This window comes from Colossoma macropomum, unplaced genomic scaffold, assembly GCF_904425465.1.
Source record: "Colossoma macropomum unplaced genomic scaffold, Colossoma_macropomum, whole genome shotgun sequence".
NCBI lineage: Eukaryota > Metazoa > Chordata > Actinopteri > Characiformes > Serrasalmidae > Colossoma > Colossoma macropomum.
Genome location: NW_023494805.1, coordinates 1,640,430 through 1,653,139, shown reverse-complemented (window position 1 = coordinate 1,653,139; position 12,710 = coordinate 1,640,430). Strand labels below are relative to the sequence as shown.

At 44.0% G+C, this 12,710-nt stretch overlaps 1 protein-coding gene across 2 annotated transcripts in view; it reads left to right on the top strand.

Annotated features, from left to right (window-relative positions):
• slc22a23 (solute carrier family 22 member 23) overlaps positions 1–12,710 on the top strand; it is a 65,134-nt gene that overhangs the window by 43,421 nt on the left and 9,003 nt on the right. For both annotated transcript variants that reach the window (XM_036597242.1, XM_036597243.1), the window contains exons 4-6: positions 6,776–6,944; positions 7,604–7,725; positions 11,981–12,083. In XM_036597242.1, coding sequence (XP_036453135.1) covers positions 6,776–6,944; positions 7,604–7,725; positions 11,981–12,083 — 394 coding nt within the window. The remainder of the gene's footprint in view (positions 1–6,775; positions 6,945–7,603; positions 7,726–11,980; positions 12,084–12,710) is intronic.

Genomic DNA, 12,710 nt, shown 5'->3' with positions numbered 1-12,710 from the left:
TATCGTGCAAGATACCGCCCTCCAAACCAGCTCACTGGGACCAGCAAGAAGTCTCTGGATGAACTGGAATCTGAAGGCAAGGGCCCTGCTAGCCAAGTGGACGAGTCTTTGCCCCACTTCCTCTTTTGGCAGATGTAGAACTCCCTGCGGAATCCAGTGCAGTCGATCCCAGAAGAAGTCCACTAGCACGGCTTGCAGGTTCACCAGCAGATTCGGTGGGGGGTCCACGCAGGCCAGTTTATGCCAGAGCGATGATGCAGCGAGGTTGTTGATAACAAGCACCCTTCCCCGATAGGACATCTGGGGGACTAACCATTTCCACTTACTGAGGCGTCCTTTAATCTTTTCAACCATGCCATCCCAGTTCTGTGCACTACAGATACTGTCCCCCAGATACACCCCCAGATATTTAAAACCACCCCTTCTCCACATCAACCCATCTGGAAGCGCGGGTTCCCCACCATCCCAGTCACCAACTAAAACTGCTTCACTTCTGGTCCAGTTTACTTTTGCAGACGATAAAACCCTAAAATCATTTAAAATTCCAGCTAAAACATCCACATCAGTCTGGGTACTTGCTATCACAACAAGGTCGTCTGCATACGCTGAGACACACAGTGGAGTAGAACAGCCAGGTATAAACAAACCGGAGATGCAGTCTCTCAGTTTGCACAACAGAGGTTCAATAGCTAAAGAGTACAACATGCCAGACAGAGCACAGCCATGCCTAATACCTCTGTGCACTTTAAAAGGAGCACGTAAACCACCATTAACTTTGAGTACACTCTCAATGTCACTGTACAAAACCTTGATCATGGCTATAAAACCTGGGTTGAAACCAAAGTTCTCCAGAACTTTCCACAGATAGCCATGTTCAACCCGGTCAAATGCCTTTTCCTGATCCAAAAAAATAAGACCAGTCTTTAAGCCCAATAGTCTGGAGACTTCCAAAACATCACGAATTAGATATACATTGTCAAAAATTGACCTTCCAGGCACACAGTACGTCTGGTCAAGGTGAACCACCTGCTCCATCACCTTCCCCAATCTCGAGGCTAACGTTTTTGAGAGCAGCTTACAGTCAGTGCACAACAGAGAGACGGGGCGCCAGTTCTTCAGTTCAGCTAGGTCTCCCTTCTTGGGTAGCAGGGTTAGAACGGCCCTCCGACAGCTCAGCGGAAGCTTCCCTTCCCTTATGCTGTTCTGGAGGACATCCAGCACATCCTGCCCCAACACTGACCAAAACGCTTTATAAAATTCAACAGGGAGACCGTCAATACCTGGCGCCCGACCATTCTCCATGCCCTGGAGAGCCTCATACAGCTCCCCCAGAGAGATATCTGCATCCAGCACTGCAGCAGACTCTCGCGTGAGCTGGCTGAGGTCACGGAAGAATCCCTCCTCCACCTCTCGTGCCTCTGCCCACTCGCTCTCGTACAGCTTTCAGTCTGCTGGCGAATTTCAGAAGGCTCAGATAAGAGATCCCCTGATTCTGTACGCACAGCATGCATAAACCTTTTCTGTCCATTTCTGCGCTCGAGACCGAAGAAGAACTTTGAAGGAGCATCCATTTCCGACACGCGCTGGAAACGTGAGCGGACCAGCGCCCCCTGTGCTGTTATGCCTAAAAGGTCAGCCAATGCAGTCTTTTTAGTTTTCAGAGCTTCAATATGCTCCCGATTTCCTGTGGCCTCTGCTAAACCCTGGAGCGCCACTATTTCAGTCTCCAGAGCTTTGAGAGATCTGGCTATGTCCCTTGTGACATTGAGAGTGTACTGCTGACAGAATACTTTAATTTGTATTTTAGAAAAAACTCATCAGAACCACAACCTGCAATTACGGTGTCCAGAGTATCCAAAAAGGACATCCTGTCCATCCCCCCAGTTGGGGCGTAAACACAAATAAAAACAAAAACAGTGTTTTCAAAACACGCTGTCACTTTTAAAAGTGTGCCATTTAAAACTTCATCCACTGAATAAGAATAAGGAGTAAAACTCTGTGATAAAAGAACAGCCACCCCACCACTGGAAGAAGAGTTATGACTTAAAAAGGCAAGCCCCTCCCACTCTTTAGCCCAGTCTGCAGTGTTACTGACGTCACTATGTGTTTCCTGTACAAATATAACATCAAGTCTCTTCTGCTTCACCAACTCATATAGCTTTGCTCTTTTACCACAGTCTCTCGCCCCATTAATGTTCAGACTCGCCACTCTGACATTAGCGTTAGCACCGCGGGGAAAGGCTCGTCCGTGGCCGGCGCAGCCCCAGCAGACATTTCCGAGGCTGGCACGGCCGCAGCCGCCGGGTCCCGCGCAGCCGCAGGGGGGACGGCCACCTCCACGCCGCTCCGCGCTCCCGGCATCATTAGCGTTAGCGCCGAGTTTTTCAGGGCAGGCTCGGACGAGATGTCCGGTCAGGCCGCACCTGAAGCACTTCATGTTGGTGTCAGACGACACAAACACCGTGTACTCGAACCCCTCCACTCTGAACTTCAGCACCAGGTCCAGCTCGTCCTCACCGTCTCTCAGCACCATGAACACCAACCTCCTGAATGACACCAGGTGCTTCACCAGGGGCGATTTACAGTCGAGGGGGATCTTTTTAATGGGGGAGACAAGTTTTCCAAACCGGGACAGCTCCTGAGCGATCAGCTCGTCAGAGATAAACGGGGGGACGTTGGACAAAATGATCTTTTTGGACGGAGTACTGAGGGGCAGAACAGACACGAACTGATCACTAATCACGAGTCCACTCTGCACCAGCTCGTTGGCTTTGTCCACAGTGGACAGGAACATCACCACAGCGCTGTTCATGCGCGAAGCAGACACAGTATTATTGTACCCGACGACGCTCCCCGCCGCCAAACAGCACTCCTCCACACTCGCGCGGCACTCTACCTTTACACCATGCCGGCGAGACAGGCTTTCATACAGCCTGGGGCTTTGGGACGCCATGCTCCCAGCAAAACGCCGGTAGAGAGAGAGACAGAGAGAGAGAAGAGAGAGACAGAGAGAGACAGAGAGAGAGAGAGAGAGACAGAGAGACAGAGAGAGAGAGACAGAGAGAGACAGAGAGAGAGAGAGAGAGACAGAGAGACAGAGAGAGAGACAGAGAGAGAGAGTGAGACAGAGAGAGAGTGAGACAGAGAAGGAGGATGAGAGACAGAGAGAGAGAGAGAGAGAGAGAGACAGAGAAGGAGGGAGAGAGACAGAGAGAGAGAGAGAGAGACAGAGAAGGAGGGAGAGAGACAGAGAGAGAGAGAGAGAGAGAGAGAGAGAGTAGATGAGTGTGGGTGTTTCATTAGATCTCCTGAGTGTTCGACCAGTCTGAACATGCAGACGCTTTACTGACAGTATACGAACAGATTTAAAGGGGAACTCCACCCATTTTCCAAAATTCCCCATAATTCAGTGTGTGAGATGTAAACAGAGTGATTCAAATATAGACATTTTATTTACTATCCAGAACCACCAGTGAACCTACATGAGTCTTCTGAGTTTATATGGAATGTTGATGATGGAAAATAGTGGAAAATCTGAAATAATAAGTTTTCTTTGGGACTATTTTGCCTCACAGTTGGTGGACTTTCCCTTTAAGGTCAGTAAAACGCTGAGTGAGTGAGAGAGAGAGAGAGGAGGGGGGCGAGTGACATACAGACCCAGTGTGGAGTGGATCTGAATATGTGAGACTTTGGCACGAAGCCACGAGCTGCTCATGTGACTCTGAAGGTCAAAGTCTGAGAGTGGACGCTCACACTCATACACAGATACGCGGCCAGTGCTCCCCCTGGTGATGAGCTGAGGGAACACTGCCAGAGAACGCTGAGAGAACGCTGTGTTCTACTGATCACACTGCAGCTGTTCGAACAGAACACCAGCACTGACCACACTGACTGACCACTCAGCTCAGTGGCAGCTCAACACTGACCACCACCAACTTACTGAAATACAACATCATAATACAGAGAATAATAATATAATCAACTCTACATTCAGTCTGATCAGAAATACACAATAATGATCCAGAACAGCTGTACACAGAAGAAAAGTGATAAATAATAATAATAATAATATTAATAATAATATTAATAATAATAGTCATCATCTTTATTTATAGAGCACTTTTCATGCTGGTAGAAGCTGAAACTGCTTTACAGACAGGAGATAAAGTTAAACAGTGAGAGAAAAAAATTATGAGCATTAACTTAAAATCATATAAGATCAGATTAAAGAGATAAAGATCAAAGAGTCGTAGAGTTTTACTGAAGCTCTGAGTTAAAGAGTCGTAGAGTTTAATGAAGCTCCGAGTTAAAGAGCCGTAGAGTTTAATGAAGCTCTGAGTTAAAGAGTCGTAGAGTTTTACTGAAGCTCCGAGTTAAAGAGTCGTAGAGTTTAATGAAGCTCCGAGTTAAAGAGCCGTAGAGTTTAATGAAGCTCCGAGTTAAAGAGCCGTAGAGTTTTACTGAAGCTCCGAGTTAAAGAGTCGTAGAGTTTAATGAAGCTCCGAGTTAAAGAGCCGTAGAGTTTTACTGAAGCTCTGAGTTAAAGAGCCGTAGAGTTTTACTGAAGCTCTGAGTTAAAGAGCCGTAGAGTTTTACTGAAGCTCTGAGTTAAAGAGTCGTAGAGTTTTACTGAAGCTCTGAGTTAAAGAGTCGTAGAGTTTTACTGAAGCTCCGAGTTAAAGAGTCGTAGAGTTTAATGAAGCTCCGAGTTAAAGAGTCGTAGAGTTTTACTGAAGCTCCGAGTTAAAGAGCCGTAGAGTTTTACTGAAGCTCTGAGTTAAAGAGTCGTAGAGTTTTACTGAAGCTCTGAGTTAAAGAGCTGCGTTTTCAGATGTTTATTAAAGTGAGCTCTGAGCTCCACTGTCTAATAAAGGTTGAACTGAGGAAGAGTCTCTCTGCACCGTCGGAGTGTTTGAGCGAGTCGTCGTTTGATGCCGATATCATGATTAAAATAAATGACGTTTAAAAAAGTAGCACTACGTCCAGCTGAGGTCATCAGATCTCATCATCTTCGGCCTGAACTCAGACCTCGTCCTCGGCTCTGTTTCCTCCCTCAGCCTCATTGATCAGACCCAGTTCACTGTTTCACATCGCTTTCATGCTTTCACTCATCACTCACTACATTACCCAGCATGCCTTACGCAATTACATCATACAGCCGTTAGGAGCCCCTGTGGTGTCTCCCAGTCCTGACTGTTACCCACCGAGCTACAGGCTAATAAACATAGCCAAGCTAGCGTTAGCATAACCCTAACCTCGGTTACCGAACACAGCAGAGCTTCTCTTTATTCAACACTGGACACACGGAAAACTAAATCTGCTCATTATCGTATTAATCTGCTCATTATCTTCTCATTATCTTATTAATCTGCTCATTATCGTATTAATCTGCTCATTATTTTATTAATCTGCTCATTATCTTATTAATCTGCTCATTATCTTATTAATCTGCTCATTATCTTCTCATTATCTTATTAATCTGCTCATTATCTTATTAATCTTCTCATTATCTTATTAATCTTCTCATTATCTTATTAATCCTATCTTATTATCTTAATCTTCTCATTATCTTATTAAAATATTATTCTAATATTACTAATATTACTAATTTTGAGATTATTCTTAGTTTATTATAAGGTTATTTAACCCTTAAAATCTTAAAAGCTGTTCTTAGATTATAGTAATATAATAATGTTCTTCAAGCTCAGCCTGAGGAACATCAGACACCTCCACTAGATTTGGGGTCAGTTCAGCTGAACAGACACCTTTTCTGCAGTGTGAACTGTAGAGTGGAGTTTAAACCCTCAGAGAGGCCTCAGAGCCGGACCGAGGGCCGAGATCTGCACAGCCCGGCTAGCTCGCTAACGTTAGCTGTCAGCTGGTCCTGTTGGTCAGTGGGTTCTGTGGTTTGATTGGTTCTCTCCACTGTAACAATGATCTGAAGTCAGTCCCTGCAGCTATACAGTAACGCTAGCTAACCGCTGACCTACGTTCAGCCTTAAAATCCCACTGAGACCTGCTGTCGTTCCTCAGCAGCTCCTCCCACCTTCAGCATGCATCATCAGAAGGTCTTTAAAGGGGAGGTTCTGCCTGTTTCATTGAATAACCGCTGCTGTTTAACCTGATTTACTGTGAAATCAGTGTTTTCAGTTTTTAAATGCAACACTTTTCACACATTTTACCTCATTTTACCTCTCAAACATCGTGAAATGAAATGTCTTCAAGTATCTTATGATATTTTTCAGTCTGATCTGAACTCTAACACAGTAACGCTGACGCTGTCCTCAGCGCTGCAGCGTGTCCGTCCTCTCTCCTGGCTCGTCTCTGTCCAGCCCTGTAGGTGATCCTCTCTGAGCTGAACTCCTGATTGAGATGTTCAGCCTGAGATCCGCAGGTTCCACTCTGAGGTTCTCTAACAGAACCACCAACACTAGAGCAGGAGGAATTACTAAGTACATCACCAGTGAACTGACCCCTTTTAAAAGGCTTCACTTTATAGTGAGTCATGCTAAACGAGCCATGCTAAACGAGCCATGCTAAAGGAGTTAGCTAGCCAGGTAGGGGACGCCAAGGCTGTTGTCATGTATGTTAGCATGATCACGTTTTAATGCTGATCACTGATTATTGATGAACAGCTGTTCTGATCACTCATAGCGATCGTAATGGTGGTGTGGTTCCCTCGTGTTAGCATGAATGCTAGTCTCAGATCAGTGAGCGCCTGCTGTTGCGTGTTTGTTTACTCGTTTTTGTTTACTCGTTTTTGTTTGTTTATCAGGGATTGAGCTGTGTTTACCTGGCTGGCGGTTCTCCATGACGATGGTGGCAAACTTCCTGATGCTGGCTGGTCAGCTGCTGATGCCCGGGCTGGCCGCGCTGTGTCGAGACTGGCAGGTCCTGCAGGCCGTGATCATCTGCCCACTGCTGCTAATGCTAACCTACATATGGTGAGATCATCTCCCTCCTACTGCTCTGAATATGAATCTGAACCAAATCTGAATCAAAACTGAATCAGATCTAAATCTGAATCAAATCTAAACAAAATCCCAATCAGATCAGATCCAAATCTGAATCAAGTCTGATCTAAATCTGAATCAAGTCTGATCTAAATCTGAATCAAATCTGATCTAAACCTGAACCAGATCAAATGTAAATCTGAATCAAATCTGATCTAAATCTGAACCAAAACTGATCTAAATCTGAACCAAAACTGATCTAAATCTGAACCAGATCAGATGTAAATCTGAATCAAGTCTGATCTAAATCTGAACCAGATTAAATGTAAATCTGAATCAAATCTGATCTACATCTGAAACAAATCTGATCTTAATCTGGATCAAAACTGATCTAAATCTGAATCAAGTCTCATCTAAATCTGAACCAGATCAGATGTAAATCTAAATCAAATCTGATCTAAATCTGGATCAAAACTGATCTAAATCTGAATCAAATCAAGAAGTTTTAAAGGAATTGAATTCTGGTTCTAATGAAATTTAACTGGACAGTTTACTGTAGTTTTCTAATTTGTTAAGGTAGTTTAGCGTTGCTTTCCTAGTTTAGCGTAGTTTGCTGGTTGGTAGTTGATCGGTGTGTCTCCTGCTCTCAGGCTTTTCCCAGAGTCCCTGCGCTGGTTGTTGGCGACTCAGCAGTACTGTAGAGCGAAGCGGATCGTGGAGCACATCGCTAAGACGAACCGAGCCCAACTGGACTCGGACGAACTGCTGACAGGTACGCGGCTCAGCAGACTCACCTGGACACGCTCACCTGCTCACGCTGCTCATACTGCTAAGGCTGATTCTCTGGAGAGTCTGAGACACGCAGATATTTCAGGATCAAAATACTGTAATATAAGATCAGATTTACGTATGAGAACTGAACAGAACCAGAACGGTTCTGTGGAGGTCAGATATGCAGAAATAACCTGCAGAGCATTAGCATTGATTAGTCAGTCTGCTAAAGCACTGTTTGATCGGCCAGTCGATCAGGCTGGAACATCACCTTAGCAGAGTTTAAATTTAGAACTGAGAGCTGACTCAGACTAACACAATCCATTACCTATTCCTCTACAGCTCCCAGATCACTCAGACTAACACAATCCATTACCTATTCCTCTACAGCTCCCAGATCACTCAGACTAACACAATCCATTACCTATTCCTCTACAGGTACCAGATCACTCAGACTAACACAATCCATTACCTATTCCTCTACAGGTACCAGATCACTCAGACTAACACAATCCATTACCTATTCATCTACAGGTACCAGATCACTCAGACTAGAACAATCCATTACCTATTCCTCTACAGCTCCCAGATCACTCAGACTAACACGATCCATTACCTATTCATCTACAGGTACCAGATCACTCAGACTAGAACAATCCATTACCTATTCATCTACAGCTACCAGATCACTCAGGCTAAAACAATCCATTACCTATTCCTCTATAGCTACCAGATCACTCAGGCTAAAACAATCCATTACCTATTCATCTACAGCTACCAGATCACTCAGGCTAAAACAATCCATTACCTATTCATCTACAGCTACCAGATCACTCAGGCTAAAACAATCCATTACCTATTCATCTACAGGTACCAGATCACTCAGGCTAGAACAATCCATTACCTATTCCTCTACAGCTACCAGATCACTCAGAATAACACAATCCATTACCTATTCATCTACAGGTACCAGATCACTCAGACTAACACAATCCATTACCTATTCATCTACAGGTACCAGATCACTCAGACTAACACAATCCATTACCTATTCATCCACAGCTACCAGATCACTCAGACTAAAACAATCCATTACTTATTCATCTACAGGTACCAGATCACTCAGACTAGAACAATCCATTACCTATTCATCTACAGGTACCAGATCACTCAGACTAACACAATCCATTACCTATTCATCCACAGCTACCAGATCACTCAGACTAAAACAATCCATTACTTATTCATCTACAGGTACCAGATCACTCAGACTAGAACAATCCATTACCTATTCATCTACAGGTACCAGATCACTCAGACTAACACAATCCATTACCTATTCATCCACAGCTACCAGATCACTCAGACTAAAACAATCCATTACCTATTCATCCACAGCTACCAGATCACTCAGACTAACACAATCCATTACCTATTCCTCTACAGCTACCAGATCACTCAGAATAACACAATCCATTACCTATTCATCCACAACTACCAGATCACTCAGGCTAAAACAATCCATTACCTATTCATCTACAGCAACCAGATCACTCAGGCTAAAACAATCCATTACCTATTCATCCACAGCTATGAGATCACTCAGACTAAAACAATTCATTACCTATTCATCTACAGCTACCAGATCACTCAGAATAACACAATCCATTACCTATTCCTCTACAGCTATGAGATCACTCAGGCTAAAACAATTCATTACCTATTCATCTACAGCTACCAGATCACTCAGAATAACACAATCCATTACCTATTCATCTACAGCTATGAGATCACTCAGGCTAAAACAATCCATTACCTATTCATCTACAGCTATGAGATCACTCAGACTAACAAAATCCATTACCTATTCATCCACAGCTATGAGATCACTCAGGCTAAAACAATCCATTACCTATTCATCTACAGCTACCTGATCACTCAGACTAACACAATCCATTACCTATTCATCCACAGCTACCAGATCACTCAGACTAACACAATCCATTACCTATTCATCCACAGCTACGAGATCACTCAGACTAACACAATCCATTACCTATTCATCTACAGCTACGAGATCACTCAGACTAACACAATCCTTACCTATTCATCTACAGCTATGAGATCACTCAGGCTAAAACAATCCATTACCTATTCCTCTACAGCTACCAGATCACTCAGAATAACACAATCCATTACCTATTCCTCTACAGGTACCAGATCACTCAGGCTAAAACAATCCATTACCTATTCATCTACAGCTACCAGATCACTCAGGCTAAAACAATCCATTACCTATTCATCTACAGCTATGAGATCACTCAGACTAACACAATCCATTACCTATTCATCTACAGCTATGAGATCACTCAGGCTAACACAATCCATTACCTATTCATCTACAGCTACCAGATCACTCAGGCTAAAACAATCCATTACCTATTCATCTACAGCTATGAGATCACTCAGACTAACACAATCCATTACCTATTCATCTACAGCTATGAGATCACTCAGGCTAAAACAATCCATTACCTATTCATCTACAGCTATGAGATCACTCAGACTAACACAATCCATTACCTATTCATCTACAGCTATGAGATCACTCAGAATAACACAATCCATTACCTATTCCTCTACAGCTACCTGATCACTCAGACTAACACAATCCATTACCTATTCATCCACAGCTACGAGATCACTCAGACTAACACAATCCATTACCTATTCATCTACAGCTACGAGATCACTCAGACTAACACAATCCATTACCTATTCATCTACAGCTATGAGATCACTCAGGCTAAAACAATCCATTACCTATTCCTCTACAGCTATGAGATCACTCAGAATAACACAATCCATTACCTATTTATCTACAGCTACCAGATCACTCAGGCTAACACAATCCATTACCTATTCATCTACAGCTACCAGATCACTCAGGCTAAAACAATCCATTACCTATTCATCTACAGCTATGAGATCACTCAGACTAACACAATCCATTACCTATTCATCTACAGCTATGAGATCACTCAGGCTAAAACAATCCATTACCTATTCATCTACAGCTATGAGATCACTCAGACTAACACAATCCATTACCTATTCATCTACAGCTATGAGATCACTCAGACTAACACAATCCATTACCTATTCCTCTACAGCTACCTGATCACTCAGACTAACACAATCCATTACCTATTCATCCACAGCTACGAGATCACTCAGACTAACACAATCCATTACCTATTCATCTACAGCTACGAGATCACTCAGACTAACACAATCCATTACCTATTCATCTACAGCTATGAGATCACTCAGGCTAAAACAATCCATTACCTATTCCTCTACAGCTACCAGATCACTCAGAATAACACAATCCATTACCTATTTATCTACAGCACCCAGATCACTCAGGCTAAAACAATCCATTACCTATTCATCTACAGCTATGAGATCACTCAGACTAACACAATCCATTACCTGTTCATCTACAGCTATGAGATCACTCAGGCTAACACAATCCATTACCTATTCATCTACAGCTACCAGATCACTCAGGCTAAAACAATCCATTACCTATTCATCTACAGCTATGAGATCACTCAGACTAACACAATCCATTACCTATTCATCTACAGCTATGAGATCACTCAGGCTAAAACAATCCATTACCTATTCATCTACAGCTATGAGATCACTCAGACTAACACAATCCATTACCTATTCATCTACAGCTATGAGATCACTCAGAATAACACAATCCATTACCTATTCCTCTACAGCTACCTGATCACTCAGACTAACACAATCCATTACCTATTCCTCTACAGGTACCAGATCACTCAGACTAGCACCATCCATTACCTATTCATCTACAGGTACCAGATCACTCAGACTAGAACAATCCATTACCTATTCATCTACAGCTACCAGATCACTCAGGCTAAAACAATCCATTACCTATTCATCTACAGCTACCAGATCACTCAGAATAACACAATCCATTACCTATTTATCTACAGCTACCAGATCACTCAGACTAGCACAATCCATTACCTATTCATCCACAGCTACCAGATCACTCAGGCTAAAACAATCCATTACCTATTCATCCACAGCTATGAGATCATTCAGGCTAAAACAATCCATTACCTGTTCATCCACTGCATTCACCCGCAGTTCTGCAGTTGGTTGCTAGTCATCTTAAGCCTCTCTGACACTGAGCTTCTGTCTGATTGCAGAGCTGCACAAAGCGCTGCCCAAGAAGCCCAAGAAGACCTGCATCGTGAAGGTGGTGGGCACGAGGACCCTGTGGAAGAATGTCGTGGTGCTTTGTGTGAACTCGTAAATGTCTCTCTGTTTACTGCACATTCACACTGAGCAGGGGGAGGAGCTAAAGGGCCTAAAGGGGCTACAAAGGCCATAGGGACTACAGGGGCTAAAGGGGCTATAGGGCCACAGGGGCTAAAGGGGCTACAGGGGCTAAAGGGGCTACAAGGGCCAAAGGGGCTACAGGGCCTAAAGGGACTACAAGGGCCATAGGGCCTAAAGGGGCTACAAGGGCCAAAGGGGCTACAGGGCCTAAAGGGGCTACAGGGCCTAAAGGGACTACGAAGGCCATAGGGCCTAAAGGGGCTATAGGGTCTATAGGGCCATTGGACCTAAAGGGGCTACAGGGGCTAAAGGGGCTACAAGGGCTATAGGGGCTACAGGAGCCATAGGGCCTAAATGTGTTACAAGGGCTAAAGAAGCTACAGGAGCTAAAGGGGCTATAGGGCCTAAAGGGGCTACAAGGGCCTAAAGGGGCTACAAGGGCCTAAAGGCGCTATAAGGGCTATGGGGCCTAAAGAGCCTAAAGGGCCTAAAGGGGCTATAAGGGCTAAAGGCACTATAAGGGCTATGGGGCCTAAAGGGGCTACAAGGGCCTAAAGGGGCTATAAGGGCTATGGGGCCTAAAGAGCCTAAAGGGCC